This window comes from Aulonocara sp. 'chitande type north' Nkhata Bay, linkage group LG7, assembly GCF_057382095.1.
Source record: "Aulonocara sp. 'chitande type north' Nkhata Bay isolate Kocher_YH1m ecotype deep benthic linkage group LG7, A_spYH_male_GT1.1, whole genome shotgun sequence".
NCBI lineage: Eukaryota > Metazoa > Chordata > Actinopteri > Cichliformes > Cichlidae > Aulonocara > Aulonocara sp. 'chitande type north' Nkhata Bay.
The window spans coordinates 62,748,615-62,768,374 of NC_141350.1; the positions used below are offsets into that span (position 1 = coordinate 62,748,615).

The 19,760-nt window shown below is 39.2% G+C and overlaps 1 protein-coding gene across 6 annotated transcripts in view; it reads right to left on the reverse strand.

Annotated features, from left to right (window-relative positions):
* slc4a5b (solute carrier family 4 member 5b) overlaps nt 1-19,760 on the reverse strand; it is a 60,947-nt gene that overhangs the window by 25,703 nt on the left and 15,484 nt on the right. For 2 of the 6 annotated variants that reach the window (XR_015130487.1, XM_086301851.1), the window contains exons 4-18: nt 19,375-19,504; nt 19,140-19,300; nt 15,575-15,730; nt 15,294-15,401; nt 14,545-14,600; nt 7,708-7,865; nt 7,531-7,618; nt 7,297-7,451; nt 6,838-6,963; nt 6,576-6,750; nt 6,363-6,496; nt 6,093-6,273; nt 5,593-5,683; nt 3,731-3,789; nt 1,032-1,223 (exon numbers count right to left, since the gene is read on the reverse strand). Coding sequence is in view for 5 of the 6 variants with exons in the window: in XM_086301851.1 (XP_086157977.1) it covers nt 1,032-1,223; nt 3,731-3,789; nt 5,593-5,683; nt 6,093-6,273; nt 6,363-6,496; nt 6,576-6,750; nt 6,838-6,963; nt 7,297-7,451; nt 7,531-7,618; nt 7,708-7,865; nt 14,545-14,600; nt 15,294-15,401; nt 15,575-15,730; nt 19,140-19,300; nt 19,375-19,504 (1,970 nt within the window). In the remaining variant the exon portion in view is untranslated. Of the gene's footprint in view, nt 1-52; nt 167-1,031; nt 1,224-3,730; nt 3,790-5,592; nt 5,684-6,092; nt 6,274-6,362; nt 6,497-6,575; nt 6,751-6,837; nt 6,964-7,296; nt 7,452-7,530; nt 7,619-7,707; nt 7,866-14,544; nt 14,601-15,293; nt 15,402-15,574; nt 15,731-19,139; nt 19,301-19,374; nt 19,505-19,760 lie in introns of all 6 variants that reach the window. The other 4 variants (XM_086301852.1, XM_086301853.1, XM_086301855.1 and 1 more) reach the window with 4 other exon arrangements.

Here is a 19,760-nt window from a genome sequence, read left to right on the forward strand (position 1 = left end):
TCCTAAGAACAAGGTCTGACAAGATGAGAGAGGTATTTAGGAAAGGGTGGACCTTGAGTTCAGTGGGTACGTGCAGTTTGGGTGTGTCCAGCGCCAACAGACAATCCAACCCACAGAAGACCAGGATAGAAATGATGATGGCAAAATCACTGATCAGTGTGCGAAGCTGGAGCACATACGTGGAAAGCAGTGGAGGGGGGGGGGGGGGGGGGGAACAACATGGAGAGAACATTCTGGTAAACATATGGAAGTGTAAGGTTGGTTGTCTGGATAACGAGCACATACTGTGTAGGTGAAGTTTTAAAGTAAAACACTGGCAATATTCTACATTTCTAATGAGTATATTTAGATGGACTACGTAAGTAAGTAGACAAAGTACATATAATTATGCCATGCCAGAAATCTCTTGGCAGACGTTTGGATGTCTTCTTCTATGATGGCATTTGTCTTTGCCTATTAGGCACTTCCCTTGATGTGTCATTTTATTGAGAACAATTTAACACTCACTCTAAATCTTGTGAGAAATTGAAAGTGCTTCTGTTTATAGTAGCCAAACAATACCTTAAAGCTAGCTTTATGTGTTCAAATCATTATTTCTCATCTGTTCCATAGTCTCATTGGTATTTAGGTGTTGCTCTTCATTTTCATCATGCAACATTACAGAAGTATACAAGTTTGGATGTTTTCAGTCCTCTGTGAAGCCTAAGTGCTTGCATGAAAACTGAAAACTGAACCATTCAGATGCTAAAATAGCTAAACAAGCAGATCATCCCACTTAAAGAGGCTCTAAAACTAGCCTTTTAGTCTAAGTGACTATTATTGTAAAAATGAGTTTTACAATAGCCTACTTGGTAGATCTTTTTGACCTTAAAAGGAACATCACCAGCGTTGTTCTTTAAATGCCACTACTTTGATGCTGTAATTATAGGCATAACATCAAATTAAAGGAAACCAGCATTTCACATGCAGGAATTAAAGGCAGCCTGGGAGAGTTTTCTTCCTGCAGTTATTGAGTATAAGGATTTGCTTACCTTTGTTGGGAAGTAGCGGCTAAACTTGAACTTCTTAAGAGACACTGTCATGGAGTAGGTGCCAAAGAAGAGGATGAAGGACATGAGGGCCAGGTCAGGAACATACTTACAGGAGTTCCCCACCAGCATACCACCATACTTGACACATTCTTTCTTACTCAGCTGACTCCAGTCCAGATCTGTTAAGTTAAACTAAAAACGACAACGGCAGAAGGAGAAGCAAAAGTAGAGAATCGGAGGGATGAGGAAGGAAGAAGCATAGCAGAGAAGGGAAAATTGATGGATAGGTAGCGGAGTGGAGAAAAAGCAGACACAAGAAAGAGAAAAAAACCAAGCAATAACAAAAGAAAAAAACACAACACATATAACTGAAAGCCACAGTGCTTTCTGATGGCTGGATTAACGCCGCTGTCTTGGCCCATATTTATCAAGCAAGTGGACTCAATTATAGGAATCACACTGAACTTCATTTTGGACCTTTACATTATTTTTTTAAAATGTTGCCACATAGGAGAAAGCATTGTATCCCAGCTTTATGAAATTTAGAGTTGCAAATTAAAAATCATGATGGAATTTGTATGCTTTTCCTGCTGCTTTCTGAGGAATAGACTAACACTTTTAAATAACGCTTAATGGCATTATACAGTTTTTTAAAAGCTGTATAATAATCAGAGTAGCCATCAGAAAAATCTGCTTGAAAAACAATGCTTGACTTCCAGCCAGCCGAGGTCACCTGCAGTCAGTATCAGTACACTGAATCTGAGTATTTAAACACTCTAAAATAACCATCTTTAAACACAAGTCAGCTAAAGCTATTCATTTGATGTAGGTTAATAACAGAGCAAAATTTCATCATCATTCATCCAAGAATTGTGAAGCTTTGAGGATCTAATCACACACTATCATTGTTCAATACAGGATGTCCAGCTCTCTGCACAAGTTTATGAGTAGCTGGGCCCAGGGGGAGAGTGCGTACGCTACATGGCGTGTGCTAACAGCCATATATAATCCTGTGAAGTGCAGCAATCTCTTCACTCAGAGGATTGCAAATCTGCAAACCGGCTCTATTTCATGTTGTCTCTGACAACAGAGGGGGAACCCTCCAGCCACTGACCATGCTGGAGATGTTGATGCGAGCCAAAACCGAATCAGAGGACAAGTTTCTGGGAGTTAACAGCTTGCGTGATAGGCAGCTTGCAGGACAACAGCTTGAAGCACAGCTTAACAGTGGTCATCAAGCAAGCCTCAGTTTCAACTGTGAAGAGTAGACTTCGAGCTCAGGTTTGACAGGATGAGCTGCAGCAAGAAAGCCATTGGTAAAAAGTCAGAATAAGACAAAGAGGCTTTCCTGGGACATGAAACATCGCCATTGGACTACTGAAGACTGGAAGAAGGTATTATGGACTGATCAATCAAAATTCATCAGTCTGTATATATGTATGTATCACTCTTACAGTAACAACCCCAAAACTCTTTAGTAGTAGTATCTGCCATCTGTAGGGGAACTTTACTGGTCATATTTTTTTTCTCTTGTGAATATAGAGCAAAATATAACAGTTCATGTTTTTGCCTTTTAACACTAATGAATGCTATGAGTGTCATTCAGGAGGTTGTCCACTATCTAAGATTGTCATTAAAACTGTGGCTGTTCCTGTCTACATCGCAATCTCTCTGTGTAATATACTTACGATGAAAAGTTGTTTAGTCTCAGCCATAAAATTCCTGTATGACTATGACATGTAGTATAAAAGGAGGTACAATGTTAGATCTGGTAAAATAGAGTTATACTGGCCAGCATAGCATTTTGTGGCTGGAAAAAAAAGAGACATCTAGGTGTAGCTTCTAAAGTCTAAAAATTAAAGCCAAAGTTGAAGTGTCTTAAGCCTCAGCAGTTCTTTCTAATAGCCAGGTGAGGAGTCAATGAAAAAAACAGATTTTGGTTTCCTTAATTCTCTAATGTCAGTAAACACTTTAGAGTGAGTTAATGGACTCCATTTCAAGTTGTTTTGAATACAATGTGATATTCATTTTTAAAATTATGATCCTTAGGAGTGTCCAGAAGGATGGTGAAATGGGTGGGCCTTCCTTGACAGTTAGTGACAGGTTGCTACTGATTGAGCATGCACTGTCCAGAGCCTCCCCACACTCCAGTGAAGAGCAAAGATTGCAACACAAACAACATTTAATTAAAACTTGGCTTTGCAAATCAATGTGAGATATTTTAGTAACAACATAGAGTTTATGCACACAACATCATAATTCTAAATGCATTAAATATAAACCATTTTGTCTGAAAAAAAGCCAAAGCAATTTGTTAAAAATGGATGACAGCCATTTTTTCTAAATCAAAAGGGTTCAGTTTTGTTTAGTAAATGACAAGAAAAGATAAATGAAAATTAATTATGATTAAAATTAAATTAAATTAGGATTCATTACATAATTTAAGAAAGCTGAAAAAGTGTTTAAAGTTGGCGCAGCTAAAGAATTATTGTCCCAGGCTAACTTCCTTCACTAAAATGCTTGATAAATAGGGGCCTCAATTACTTCACTTAGTCTTTAGTTCAAATTTGTTCATATCATACCATGTGCAGATCAAAACAGCCAAATAAACTGAGATACAAATTATTTTCACCAATGGGAATAATGAAAATTCATGAAAGTGATGCTAATGTAACTCTTTGTGGTCTTCTGTCACTTACCAGCAGAGTCATATTATCATCTGCAAGTGGAGCTGAAGCATTCAAGCCCAGTGCAGGTGCTGAAGAGGAAAAGGCATAAGTTGAAGAAGAGAAAGAAAAAAAGAATGAATGATGGATAATATAAAATGTAAAGCTTTACGTAATAGTGTTAATAATGCAATATAACTTTCTATATCCCAGTTCAATCACAATTTTTTCATTATATTGGAATGTTTACAAGAGATATTTAGATGTGTACTCACTTTTTTAGTGAGCATTCAAATATGAAGCAGAAACAAAAGTACACAAAATCATGACAGAGTACAAACTAAACACATGCTTCTTATGCAATCAAATATGTCCATCAGGAACACAGACAACCAAACATGTTTTAATATTAGACAAAGATAAAATAAATAAATACAAATACAGTTTTTAAAATGATGATTTCATTCCTTAAGGAAAAAAATATCCAAACCTACCTGATACAATGTGAACTTAAATCTGATTTAGATGCTTTGGATTCAGATCCAGAGCCATAAGAAAGATTCTCTGGCAGTTATTGCAAATGCTTGATGGCACTTCTTGCTGCCAAGGTAGCACAACCAGTTATGAGGGGGCAATTACTTTTTCACGGATGATATTGATTAATCTTTTTTGCCTTAGCATGTGAAATAATCATTTAAGAACTGCATTTACTCAGGTTATCTTTGTCTAATGTTAAAATTTGTTTGATGATCTGAAACATGCAACAGTGACAAATAGGGGAAAAAAGTACAAATGAAATCAGGAAGGGAGCAAATAGTTTTTCACAGTATCCTAATATTTTCTTTGCAATGCATTTAAAAAGGTAGAGGGACTTCCTAAGTCTATTAATGATGCTAAAAAGTAACTTAATTAAATGTATCCAAAATTGATTCCAAACACCTTACATACACACTGTATAAATACATGGACAAAAATACACATTGCCTACAGGGGCTGCTCGAAAACCCATACAACAAAGCTCTTGGTGCACTGTGCTGATGTTAACTGAAGGAGAAGGAAGGAGTTTAGGACGCTGCAGTCAGTGCTGGGAACTATTATTTAATGTGAACTGCACCTATGACCACACTCTGTAAATGTACATGGTTTGTCACTTTATGTCAGATTTGCTGTGGTTTCTAAATGCTTCCACTTTGCAATAAATATAATTTATAGATGATATTGGATATTCCACGATCATCTATAAATGATTATGAAATTTATTCTTGGAAAGGATGAAATTTCACAGGCTGAATTGTTGTGCCAGTGGCATCCTGTTATAGTACTACTATCCCCAAATTCAGTGAACTCATTAGAACAACCCAGAGCCAGGCAGACTGCATGGCTAGGTCCCTGATTTTATACACCTGTGGCAATGGGACCAAAAACAACTGGATTCAAAAACTAAGGGATGTGATCTGATACTTGTGGCCATTAAGTGTGTGTCACATAGTAATAATAATAAATTTTATTTGTGGGCCACCATACAAAGCATAGAAGACATCATCTTCTATGTTTTGTACGACATCATCTCATTGCTCGCCCCTTTTCCATACTGACATGGAAAGACCAATATCAATCTCCTGGGGATTTATGATATAATTAGATATATCAACATACAATAAAAGGAGCTCAGAATTGCAAATGGAGTGGAAGCAGGAAGAAACAGGTAACCCTCTATATTTCCGGAGTTCAAAGACACACCAATCAAATCCGCTGATGCTCATGTATTAACAAGCTCATTTCTGTAATCTGAACCTGGTCATTGCCATGTCCACCCCACCCCAACAATAACAGAAAATAAAATTAAATAAAATATTAACATAAAATAATAAAAAAAAAATAGTTTGAAGACTCACCCTGGTCTGGAGCGATGCATTCACACTTATAAGCTGTAATGTAATCAGGTTTGAAGCCACGGTTGATTGGGTAATATTTAAAGGCTCCGACCTGCGAAGAACAAACCATTTTTCTCTTTGTGTAACACCTAAATTCCCATCGCCATTTTTTTCCTTGCACAAGATATTTTTGCACAAATGTATATTCTTCTACACAGAAGATTGGATTATAACTTGTATGCATAAAATAATAATTTTTATGCACAAGATCATCTGTTTTCCTGTAAGAAACTTATCTTGTGAGATTTTTTTTTCCTACAAGATAATTATCTAGTGTGTGCCAGATTTTTTTTTTTCAATGTCAGCTTACTGGACTTTATGGGCAGTGTACTATGGTGCATCATAAGTGTTGTGTCTCTGTTGTGTGAAATGTTTGCAGAGTGTACGATAAAAGGAGATGTAAGGATAAAAGCAAAAAACATTGGATGCTTAACCATATTAGATTAAAAAATATTACCTACCATCTTCTTGATTGCATCAGAAATGAATATAAAAGAAATGAGGCTGGAGAAACCCTCCTCTGTGAATCGGGTCATATATTTGATGATGTAGCTAGCATCTGAAAAAACCAGTAAAAAACACTGCAGACACGAGTGAAGGCCAATCCACAGACGAAGCTCCATATAGTCCACATCATTGTTTCTGTATTGACAATGATATAAGGTAGAGATGTTTATGTTTACGTTTGTTTTTTTTTATATAGAATTCAACTGTGTTCTAGTGCATCTTACTTGCTGAACTCATAAAGCAGTTTTTCAAAGATGAGCATGGGCCCAGTTGAACTCAAAATGATGAGAGGCTGTCCTCCAAACAAGCAAAAGACACTTCCTGCTAAAGCAGTGCCAAGAAAACTCTCCATCACTCCCTATGAGAAAAATAGGGAACAGATAATAATATGTCATGTTTTGTGCTATGTGCTATGTATTACTTTGGACCTCTCTGACCTGGTAATTGTCAGTAGCATCCCCTAGTAGTCCTCCAAAGGTGATAGCATTGGTAATGCAGCCTAGGTAGATGAATAGCACAGCAGAGATGGACTGGATATGGAAACCATCATAAATATCACTGCAATACCATGGGATCTTCCTTTTGATATCCAGCCATAATCCACCACCAATCCTGTTTAAACAGAGTGGGGTGCTCATTTAGAAATGCAGAATTAAACATACTGTAACTGGAGTGGTATAATCCTTTTCAGTTATATACCTCCCAGTGAATTTCAGCTCCTCTCCCAACTCATGTGGGGCTGGAAGCTCCTCATCTTCACCTCCAGCTGCTCCGCCAGCTAAACCATTCAACTGACCCAGCTCATTCAAGTTCAGCACTGACTTTCTGGGATAAATGCGATAGAGGAAGCAGGTTTTAATTCAACTCTGGAATGTTAAATCTCCAGTTTTGACATACTGTCATTATACATATTATTTTTTTAAAGTCCATTATGGTTTTTAATGTACAAATAATAAAGCTGCTTTATCTAAAGAAAGAGCTTTGAGAGAACATGAAGAAGTGGACATTCCTAACATGCACCAGATCACTGGCACCCAATCTAGGATTAGGGGTATTGTTTGGACTGGTTAGCAACCGTCCTATTTGGCATTTAGCTAAAATATAACCCAACAGTAATATATCTGAGATCAAAATTAAAACGTTATTAAAAGCACATGCCTCGTTTCTGCAGATGGAACCTTTTTGGGTGGTTCAATACGGATCTTGGGGTCCCATTCTCCTGGAGGAAGGACAATCACTTCATCCAGAAACTCATCAACACCTGCAATCAAGTCTTCACGGTCCCTTGCCTTATAGGCAACATCGCTAAACAACTGAAAAAAAGAAAAAGAGATAACTCATAAAATATATTTGATGCATGCATATCCTGTTGGGTTAGTGCTAGTCACTTACATCATCCACCATGAGTGTAGCAATAGCTCTGCCAATCTCGTTGTAGGATTTGGTTTTGCCATGAGGACCCAGAAGAATGAAGAGAAATCTGCCAGAGGGGGAACAGAGGGGGGAAATGTTGATAAATTGATCAATTCAAAGACACACCCAGCTGACAGTGAAGCTGAAAGGACCTACCTGGTTGGTACAGGAACTTCAGTAAGCCCCCCAAGAGTTGTAGCTTGAGCCAAGCGTACAAAGGAGACAAAGGGTTTATCCAGAAAATCAACTTCACCAATCAGGACATTGGATGCTTCAGCATCACGAGGTATCTTCTTCATGAACTTATTCTTAAGCTGTCAAACAAAAGATTAATGCAAAGAAATGAAACCTTTGGGATAAATGCAGGAGTGTAATTTGTGTTTCAACATAGCTGACATTTTATAGTTGCTTATGCATATCATAATCAGCTTGCTTAATCATGTCTGTCAGTAGCTAATCAGGTCGCATGAGCTAAGTTAAACAAAATGCAACAGCAGCTGGACAACAACAAAGCTCAAAAAACGTTCTTATTGACTTCTTTTTTATTGAGGGAACTCCTCAGTAAAACATTTTGGCAGATAGTGTCCTGTGGTCCTCCTGCAATGATATTTCTTGGGACAGATTTGAACAAGTAATATGATAATATGGTACACAGATGTAAACATTCAGGATCTATAGAGGCTGAGTCCTAGAGTTTCCTCTATCCCCTTGAGCATTTACCATTTTCACTTGAGACAACACCAATAAGAAGATGATGATGGAGAATGAAAAGTACTTTATCTGTCCCAAATGTTGGAAAATAACAATGTTACAGCACCAAAAAAAAATATCAAAAAACAACTTAGCTCAAAAAAATTAATAATATCACAAAATAAAAATAGCTCAGGGAGGTAGAAAAAACACTACAGAAGGAGCTCAACTGAACAAAATACAAAAAAGTGAAGCATTAAATCAAAATCTAAATATAATACAATAAGGAGCTTAAAATAAATGCAGAAATTTTGGTATGAGATTGTAAAACCTTTTCTATCTGGCCTTGTGACAGCATTGTGGATACATAAAATTTGGACTTTATATGGATACAGAGGATAGTCAGAATCCACTGATAAAATCATCCACAGCCATTCACCACAGCCACACTCATTTGGATTACTTCTGCATCAGCTGATGAAGGAATTCTAAACTGTGTGTTGGCTTAAACTAAATTCCACCAGCAGCAGCATTGAAAAGTTTCTTGGAAAGTAACATAGATGCATTGCCATGGCTAATAGTTAAAATTAAGAGAAGTTTTCCTTCAGAGTAACGTGTCCTGAACTAGACCAGATTTAGATTGGTATAACCCCTTCACATTTCTATAGCAAGCGCATAAAATTAAACTCACCGTGGTCCTAATTAGCGTATTACTGTTCGAGTGCCTCACATTCCCTATGATGATCGCTGGAACAGCTCAAGCACTGAAACCCTGTTGTTTACTCTTCTTTCTCTGTGATTACAGTAGTTTATTCTAAAGCAGAAACATTTGGTCTTGGAATGATGTTGCTTAAACTAAAATCTCTTCATAATCTGCTAATGCTGCTCCTAACTTCTTGACACTAAGAAACTATAAACGACACATTTCAAAGCCACGTCACACATTCCAGAGTTTTAGTTGCCTTTGGCAGTCATACTGTACACAGTTCACTTATTATTCTCCTTCTTTCAGTTGTTATGGTGTTGTAGAGGGGTTTGGTTAAGCTCAGCTGCAGGAGGTAATATTAGTTTGAGTCATTCAGGGAAAAGGTCAGAGAAAGGGAGTCTAGTTAGTACATGTGGTTTGTCTGGCCTAATCACGCTCTAATTGTGCAGTAGTGTACTGGAATGCACAGCCTTAAGAAAGACACACAGAAAGGTAGCAAAAACATGACTTGTCTGCTTCATCTGAGCAAAACAGCCAAGTTAAACTTGTAGTTACTTTACCTGAGCTTCTACAGGCTGGGTGTCTTAAAACTTGCATAGCCTGCCTTATTTTCTTGTTGTTTCAATAACTATGTTATCTCTGACAATTCTTGAGTACACTCTGCTTTGTCCTAAACAGAAAGCATGCCCAGCAGACACATCTGTACCAGTGCTGACATGTGGAAATATCTCTTATATTAAGTAGCCACACTTTGCTTTGTTGACAGTGCTACAAACCCTTTGCCTTCTCTCAATGAGCTTCAAGATGTAGTCACCTGAAATGGTTTTCATTTTACAGGGTTGCCTTGTCAGGGTTCAGAATCAAAATCATGAATCATGAATTATGTGGGTTACAGTTGCTCCAAGACAATAACAGTAACAGACTAAATTGATTAAATAATACAATATATTACAAAGTTTACAAAATATAAGAGATAGCTCTAATATACAGGGAGTGCAGAATTATTAGGCAAATGAGTATTTTGTCCACATCATCCTCTTCATGCATGTTGCCTTACTCCAAGCTGTATAGGCTCGAAAGCCTACTACCAATTAAGCATATTAGGTGATGTGCATCTCTGTAATGAGAAGGGGTGTGGTCTAATGACATCAACACCCTATATCAGGTGTGCATAATTATTAGGCAACTTCCTTTCCTTTGGCAAAATGGGTCAAAAGAAGGACTTGACAGGCTCAGAAAAGTCAAAAATAGTGAGATATCTTGCAGAGGGATGCAGCAGTCTCAAAATTGCAAAGCTTCTGAAGCGTGATCATCAAACAATCAAGCGTTTCATTCAAAATAGTCAACAGGGTCGCAAGAAGCGTGTGGAAAAACCAAGGCGCCAAATAACTGCCCATGAACTGAGAAAAGTCAAGCGTGCAGCTGCCAAGATGCCACTTGCCACCAGTTTGGCCATATTTCAGAGCTGCAACATCACTGGAGTGCCCAAAAGCACAAGGTGTGCAATACTCAGAGACATGGCCAAGGTAAGAAAGGCTGAAAGACGACCACCACTGAACAAGACACACAAGCTGAAACGTCAAGACTGGGCCAAGAAATATCTCAAGACGGATTTTTCTAAGGTTTTATGGACTGATGAAATGAGAGTGAGTCTTGATGGGCCAGATGGATGGGCCCGTGGCTGGATTGGTAAAGGGCAGAGAGCTCCAGTCCGACTCAGACGCCAGCAAGGTGGAGGTGGAGTACTGGTTTGGGCTGGTATCATCAAAGATGAGCTTGTGGGGCCTTTTCGGGTTGAGGATGGAGTCAAGCTCAACTCCCAGTCCTACTGCCAGTTTCTGGAAGACACCTTCTTCAAGCAGTGGTACAGGAAGAAGTGCACACTTCAAGAAAAACATGATTTTCATGCAGGACAATGCTCCATCACACGAGTCCAAGTACTCCACAGCGTGGCTGGCAAGAAAGGGTATAAAAGAAGAAAAACTAATGACATGGCCTCCTTGTTCACCTGATCTGAACCCCATTGAGAACCTGTGGTCCATCATCAAATGTGAGATTTACAAGGAGGGAAAACAGTACACCTCTCTGAACAGTGTCTGGGAGGCTGTGGTTGCTGCTGCACGCAATGTTGATGGTGAACAGATCAAAACACTGACAGAATCCATGGATGGCAGGCTTTTGAGTGTCCTTGCAAAGAAAGGTGGCTATATTGGTCGCTGATTTCTTTTTGTTTTGTTTTTGAATGTCAGAAATGTATATTTGTGAATGTGGAGATGTTATATTGGTTTCACTGGTAAAAAGAAATAATTGAAATGGGTATATATTTGTTTTTTGTTAAGCTGCCTAATAATTATGCACAGTAATAGTCACCTGCACACACAGATATCCCCCTAAAATAGCTAAAACTAAAAACAAACTAAAAACTACTTCCAAAAACATTCAGCTTTGATATTAATGAGTTTTTTGGGTTCATTGAGAACATGGTTGTTGTTCAATAATAAAATTATTCCTCAAAAATACAACTTGCCTAATAATTCTGCACTCCCTGTATATACAAGCAGCTCAATTTAAATATCAAGAATATTACAGAGGTGAAATATATATTATTGACATTTAACTCTAACCTGTTTCATTTTACTGTAGCGCATCTGCAAAAGGGTGTAACTACTGCAGTGCGTGCTGTGCATTAGATGGCGGAGATGTGCAGGGAGATAGCCACAGGCAGGAATGACTTCCTGTGTCATTCAGTGGTGCATTTGGGTAATCTCAGTTTCTCACCGAATGTGCTCCTGTGACTGGCCAGCATGTCATGGAGTAGGTGGGAGGTATTATCCAGCATTGTCCTTATTGAACAACATCATGGATTGGACAACAGCCGCCTCTCCAACACCACCCTAAGGGCGTACAGCTCTGTCCCCACAACATTACTGGCCTTGCGAATCAGTTTATTGAGTGTGTTGCCGTCTGCGACCCGTAACTTGCTGCTCCATCATGCAATAGCATAGAGGATGGCACTGTCCACAACAGACTCTTAAACAATCCTGAGCATTGTCCGACAGATGTTGATGCCTTTGGCCCTTCCTGTAGAGTGCATATGTGTTTTTACCCCAGTCCATTTTATTTTCTATGTGTACTCCGAGGTATTTATAGTCGTGTACAATGTCCACATCGACCCCCTAGATTGAAACAGAGGTCAAGGGTTTCCTTGTCCTCCTAAAGTCCACAATCAATTCTTTGGTCTTTGTCACTTAGCAGTCAATCACAGCTCGGTATTCCATCTCACCACCCTCACTAATGACCGCTATTGTGGGGACTCATCCTGTCTGGGCCAGCAGACCCACCTGAGCGGAGTCTTCCTGTTTGTCTCTGAACCCGGTCATGAGTGATAAGTGATTACAGGAGGCTGGACGCCACAGCTGTTTCTATTTTTTCTCCCTATTTCAGTAATATGTCAGGTACTGAGGAGGCATGTGTGGAGGATACAGAGTACAGAGCACAAGTGAGGCATCACGGCTTCTGAGCAGCTGAAAAGCTACCCCTAGATAACATGCATGGACTGAAGCAGTAAATAAAATATTGTTGTGTATGGGTCTTGCATTCACACTTAGTATTTATATTTTAGGCTCTTAGTTTGGTTATATAGTTTTCAGATTGGTTTTGTTCTTTAATTTTTTTCTATCATGCTCCCCTGTGTTGCCTGTGCCTTCTTGTGTAGTCAGTCTTGTCTCTGTGGTTGTTTCCCTTTCTGTGTGTCAAGGTTGCCTCTCTGCATTCTATACTTCCAGTCTTATTTTGCCAGTGCCTTGTTTTGTGTACCTTGTGTTCGGTTAAAATCTGTTACTTTCTATGTTCCCTTCCTCCTTTGCGAGTTCCCTTCTGTTTAGTCTATTCATGTTAATATGTTCTCTTTTATTTCCCTTTCCACTTCCTTTGACTATTTCCTGTCTTTCGGCTTTTTATGTCTCCTTGTGCAGCCAGTGGTGTCTCTCTTTACCTTTCGTCTATGTCAAGTTTGTGTGTTTTTGTCTCTGTTTCAGTGGTTACGCTTCTGTTTTATTTTGGGGGCCAGTGTGTCCTGTCCATTATATGCAGTTATGCCTCACTTGTTACTCCTAATTTTCCCCTGCCGTCTCCACTTTCCTAATCACCCTGCTATGTGTATCTGTTGTCTGAGTCTCTCTTTGTCCCTGATCAGAGTGTCAGCTCACTTTTTCCCTGGTGTCTCCTGGTTCACACCCAGTTTTGTAATTTGACGTTATATATTTCTTCTGTTCTTCGTGTTTTGTATTTTATACCATGTTGTCGGCCAAATTAACAGCTCACTTTTTGTTAAACTATCTCTGCATTAGGGTCCTCTCACTCTTGGCACCCCACCCGTGACAACAGGTTTCAAGCCTAAATGTCCATCAGTTTGTTACTTGTTGATTTGGGTTCTTGAGTAGCTTTGTGTTGGGTTCCTGTCTGTGTAGATCAGGTATCTCCAACTCCAGTCCTCCTAGTTTAATACTTTTCTTTGCTAATAAAAATGCTACCTCTCTTTCTAAGCTCTATGGCAGCCTTATTTCTCAATATAACACCTATCATGTTGGAACTCATTAGATTTAAATGCCTATGATCACCAGCTGCTCTGGGTAATGTTGGTTTCAGCTAAGCAGAGTGTAAAATAGCCTTTGTTTTCAAGCTTTTCAATTGAAAAGAAAAAAAGTTGCCTGCTGTAACTCAACAACACACCAAGGATGGGTTAAAGCTAAATGGCACTCTACAACTCTTTATAAACCTCATGCAGGTTTACGAATTTTGAATTTGTAAATGAGCAAATTATATGAGCTTAGTGTTAGTTCAGAAGGACATAATGCCAAGTTTCCACAATCCCGGCTGGCATCCATTTGGCTGTAGCATGCCTACAATTGCTGTACCCTTGCAAGCACCTCCTCCTTAGCTCTCCTATTTCAGATTTAATATCGTATTCTTATCACCAATGCCTTCTCTGTTCTGCCATACTTTGCATATAATCCGCTCCTCCCACCTGACCTCCTTAAAAACAGTCATTTATTATGCAATGGCTTTATTTAACGAAAGTATCCAAAACTTGGAGTTATAGGCTCCTTAAAGTACAACAGTGGGTCAAAAAGCTTTTTCAGATTGTTTCCGTATTTGAATGATTTTATATAGAATGACCCTGATGTATAGCATGAACAAACATGTAAGACAGCAGTCCCCAACCTTTTTTTGCGCCACGGACCGGTTCATGCCCGACAATATTTTCATGGACCGGCCTTTAAGGTGTCGCAGATAAATACAACAAAATAAAACTAGTACCGGTACTGAAAAAAAGAAGATTTATTCATAACACACTGAAAAGACCCAGGAGAACCGAGTTAACGATAAAAACGATAACAAAATAACGCTGAAAACCGATAAAAACCCTGAAAACCATACATTTCACATCTGAGCCTCAACTCTCGCGGCCCGGTACCAAACGACTCACGGACCGGTACCGGTGCGAGGCCCGGGGGTTGGGGACCGCTGATGTAAGAGACACATGTAGATAAAAAATAGAGAGTAGCACACATGTAAAATATTGAAAAATAAGTTACCTGATCAGTGCTTGGTGTGTCTGAAATATCATTCATGCTTCTACTCTGAGCATGATCTGTAAATGGAGCAAATGAGACCTTTTGGATTAGATAAAAATAAAAGGAAAATAGGTTTTAATGCTTGAGTGATGTTCCCATCAAGAACATTTTGTTTCATTTAGTGAAAATTGTAAATAAACCCCAATAAATGGTCCTTTGAGCAACAGAAAGAGCATGAACTTAATCATGAACAGGCTTTTCTGTTGGGGATTATATTTTAATTATTTGCTTCTCTTTTTTCCCGAAGGAGATTTGGGAACAAATACAATCAAAGCAAAATAATAAGAACATACTACACAAATCCTTTACTAATCCCTTTCACGCAGATGGCTGCACATAAGAAATCAGCAAAGGTGCACACAATAGGACCAATAATCTCTCAAGTAAACACACTTTATGCTTAACACATTTCACATATATACACACACACAAAGCCATCACAGGTGTTGAAATCATGCAACAGCTGGGAGTTGGCTGGGATAATTTTTCTCATCAAAAAAAAGATGAAAAGCATAGATATTAAGAAAGGAAGAGCTAAGAATTTAAAATCTGGCCACCAACTGGAAATACTAACAAGTTCTCAGTACTTGAATGTCATGGTGTACTAATACACCAATGAGAACCTATTTAGAAGTAAAAGTCAATCTTGTAAACTTATGTATCCTTGTGTAGTGGTGCATGTATTACATGTGTGTGTTTGTGTGACTCACGCAGGCGGCCAAGGCTGCTTGACTGCCGAGAACGTAGGTCTTCTGTGGAGTGGTGGATCCCAGAAGCTGAACTAGTGCTACGACTCAGATTAACCTGAGGACTACGGCCTGACAGAGCAGCAGCAACAGCAGTGATTTTGTGAGGGAAGGTGAAACAGGTAGTGAGCAACATGGTGGAGAAAACAAAGGTTGTCAGGAGTTGATTAGAAGGTTAGATTACTTTCTTTCATAACTACTAATTGGTACATAAAAAGGCATACACACAGAATACACATGCTTACTAGACGCAGTATTGGATGATTTTCCCATGTCTGCCAGAGAGCGGTGGATTGGCTTCTTGGTCTGATGACGATGCTTCCTGAGCAACACAAATATAATCTTCTCCTTAAGATCAGGAGGAATGAGACCATCAGTTATCTGTTGTTCCACAATCTCCTCTGAAACAGAAAGATTCCAGCCCAGTTAATATGTTAACATTATACTCACATCTTCTCATCAATTTGGTATATCCAAATGGAAGCCTTATCACTGCTTATCACTCTTATAACTTATTTAAAATTCAACATAATCCACTTTCTGAATCCATACTTTTTAGTGTGTGACAAATTGAAACCATTTAACTGTCTGCCAGTTACCTGGTGAATGTTAAGAGGTGAAATGTATATACAAATACATGAAGCGTGGCGATTGTGGACATTCCCTTTTAACCCCTTGTAAGACAGTATTTTTCAAGACCACTGAGTTCTAACTTACTTAGTTATCAAATGTACATAAATAGAGAAGATAAATCTGATAACTAGTGTGACTGAGGGGGCTCGGGTTTGACCACAAGGCCACCCGGCCAAACATGGGATCAATATCAATATCTTAAAGGCTGAGAAGCAGTTAGAGCTTGGCAAGTCTCATCCCTGGCTCCATCTAAGCACTGTTTGCCTAGTGGGTAATACTCAAAGAATCAGAGACTCTTTAAACAGGGAGTCAGTTCCAGACTTCCCTGTATTCGGGGGTGCCTGGTCAAAAATTCAACATTTGGTGCCATTACCCAGATCCAGATCAGAGACCCTTCAACATTATGTCCCAGAAATGTGGTAGACAACAGCTACAGCCAAGAGAAGGTATGCAGCCAACCGGATGTCAACCCAAAAATCCAGCTGGGGAAATCACTGCTACAGAGACAAAACCTCGAGATAAAGAAGCAAAGCCTTCCAAACCCACATCAAGGGAGGCACCAGCCAAGAAATTGGGATATATAAACACGGGGGTGCATCGGAAACTGATGTAGGAGCAGCAGAAGGTCATCCTAGAGGCCCGCCAGGCTGCCACCTCAGGGGTTGTGAAATAATGGCTTCAGAGGCATGGGTCATGATGTCTGTGGGTCAGAGAGGATATCTGCACATCAGCCTTCAAAAGGAGGAATACAGTGTGTTATGTATTTAGCAATAGCAACACATTGTTCTTCGCAGAACAATACCAAATGTGGTGCATGTGCAGATGATCTGCTTATGCAATTCCACAACATGTTTAATAAAGTAAGTCACATTTGCCTAAAAGGTTTGCAATGTGTCTAAGTAGTTAAATGGTAAAATGGTAAATGGCCTGTATTTGTATAGCGCTTTATTTAGTCCCTAAGGACCCCAAAGCGCTTTACACGTTCAGTCATCCACCCATTCACACACACATTCACACACTGGTGATGGCAAACTACATTGTTAAGTTATATAAGAGAACATAACAAACTGGCAATGAGGTGTGCCATTATTTGGGCGTGACTGGTTGAAACACATCCAACTCAACTTGAAATAAATTAAGTCAATGAGATTGGCAGTGTACATTCTGTGGCTCAAAGACTGAAACAGATACTTAATAAAACACGCTCAGATGTTCAAAGAAGGAATTGGCACTCTGAAAAATATTATATACTGGAGGACACCGCATAACCAAGATTTCACAAGGCATGTCCTGTACCTTGTGCTGTAAGTACCCACTTCAGCGGATAGAAGTCATATTCACAGCGGTGGCAGGTGGCAAACACAAAAAATTGATCTCACCCAGACTTACCTTCAGATGGAAATAGAAGAGACATCCAGGAAATATCTGGTGATAAACACTCACCAAGGCCTATATCAGTACAGCCGACTGGTATTTTGTATTGTCAGTGCCCCAGCAGTATAGGGCATTTTCATGAAAATGAAAAGGGGAATCAAGAAGTTGCGTCCCTTCTAATTTTAGCTACCAGGAGCCCAAATGGCCAAGGAATACACCAGACTTCTGAACTGTGGTTAGGCTCTGAACAGGCAGAGCCTTGAAGAAACTGGAATTAAGCCAGGATAAGATAAGAAAGAAAACATATAAGAAAAACATCCTTGTCCATCAAATGGATGAAGACAAAAAATGGAGTGACGGAAGGAGAGGTAAGTGACAGAAGTGACGTAAAAGTAAGTGACAGAAAGGAAATACTGTAAGTGAGACTTCCAGAGACTTGGCAGAAAAAATAGAATGGTAGGTCAGAACTGAGTGGTAGCTCAGAATTAAACAAGCATTTTTTAACCTTCATTTATACCAAAGTATACCAAACCTTTGACAAATAACTATCCATATCTGCTTAATTATTTCCAATACGCTGGAGGACGTCAATGAGAATTTGAACACTCTCCAAGATCTCCAAGGCCCAGAGCACATCTTCCCTAACCAAGAATGAGATGCCATCCTCCAAGTCACCCAGCTGACCCCCTGGTACAACATCGCTGGCCGGCAAAGACTTTGCCAACATCCTGAATTAAATCGATAAGCGATTGTCCCGCTTCAACGCAAGGTTGTCCTTAACCCTTGTGTGGTGTTCGTATTTTTGTTACTCAGCCAGTGTTCATGGGTCTGGTGGACCCGCTAGAGTTTTGGCTTTCCAAATTAACACTATCAAACAATTTTATGTTAAATTACTCAACAGATGTTTACTTCATCCCAATTACAAGACATATGAACAGCAAACATGGTTAATTTTTTCCCTTTACCTTTGTTAGATCACATTTATGAATTAATGTGCTTCTCGTTTTTCTTTTATATAAAATGTTATAAATAAATCAGTTATAATCAAGTGGAGTGAGTGGAAAGACACAACACATTTACACGTGAAAAAATAATTAATTGTTTAATTTTTCTTTTGAAAAAAACTGAACACGGGTCTCACAGACCCGAACACCATACAAGGGTTAATGGAGATTTTACACCGAGAATTTAAATCCCTGAGGGAATCTCTGAAATTCAGCCATCAGGAAGTGGAATCACTTGCTGCAGTAAAAGCCTCGCTATGGGACTCAGTCGGTCAAATCTCTGAGAATGTCACCCATCTCCACCAGACGCCAGCTTGTGGTGGGGTTCTGCGCGTTTGGGCAGATGGCTACCCGGCCTCAGTCGGGCATAGGGGTATGTGTCGGGGCAAGGTCTGCAGAGCTGCTGCAGCGGAGGCGGACGCGCTGCACGGCATCTGCAATCACGGAATAAAAGACTGAACTAGGTGCCAATCTTTCTAGAGTGAATTAAATTAAATGAGTCTTCACTAATACCATGGGAACGTACACATATTTGGAACAATCCTGATATACTACAGAACAATAATATGATAAACTTCCCAGTTTGGAGTTGTAAATTTCCTTAGGGATTAATCAAGTATTCTGGTGCTGATTCTGAGAAACGAATGAAATACTTGGAACATATAATCGAAGGAAAAGAGTTTTCTGACAGATTAGTTAAACAATATGGGATTATCAAGAATAAAATAAGAATATTTTTAGAATATCAACAAATTAAATCTATATATCTATATAGATTTTTATATTCTGTATGACTCACCCACGATCTGTGGCAGTGAGTAGCCTTCTAGGTCGAGCAGAATACTTCCTGTCTGCAGGCAGGTTCTCAGCTCAAACAGACTATGGAGGGTGAGTGTGGAAACATGAGGCTTGCTCCATCTTTCTCCTCCCTCCTCCACCTTCTCCTCAAACTTCACCCATCTACAACAAGGAGGGAAAATTAAGTTTTAATTCCCGAATTCAAGAAATTGTTACCTTACTGTGTGTGTGTGTACCTTGCAGACTCTTTCCACTCTAATTCACCACCCTCCTGCTGTAATGTATCCATCTCAGTGAATATTGTTGGTGTTGGAGCGCTATCATCCTCTCCCAGTATGTGGCGCAGCCTTTCAGCAGCAGGGGACACTACAAACAGAGGTCAAACAAGAGACAAAGTTAGCTTCAGATATCCAGTATATCCCAGTCAGCCAGTTTAAGATGGATTTATGTTCATCATATACAGAAATTATATAAAATTTCCATTGAAGGGTGTGTCTAGGCAAATTACATAACATTACATAAATACATAACAACAATATTTTCATGCGACTTCAGGGAGTGAAGAAGTCACTTGGATGAGTGATGAAACATTTCTCCCACTGAAAACGTTACATCCAGATGA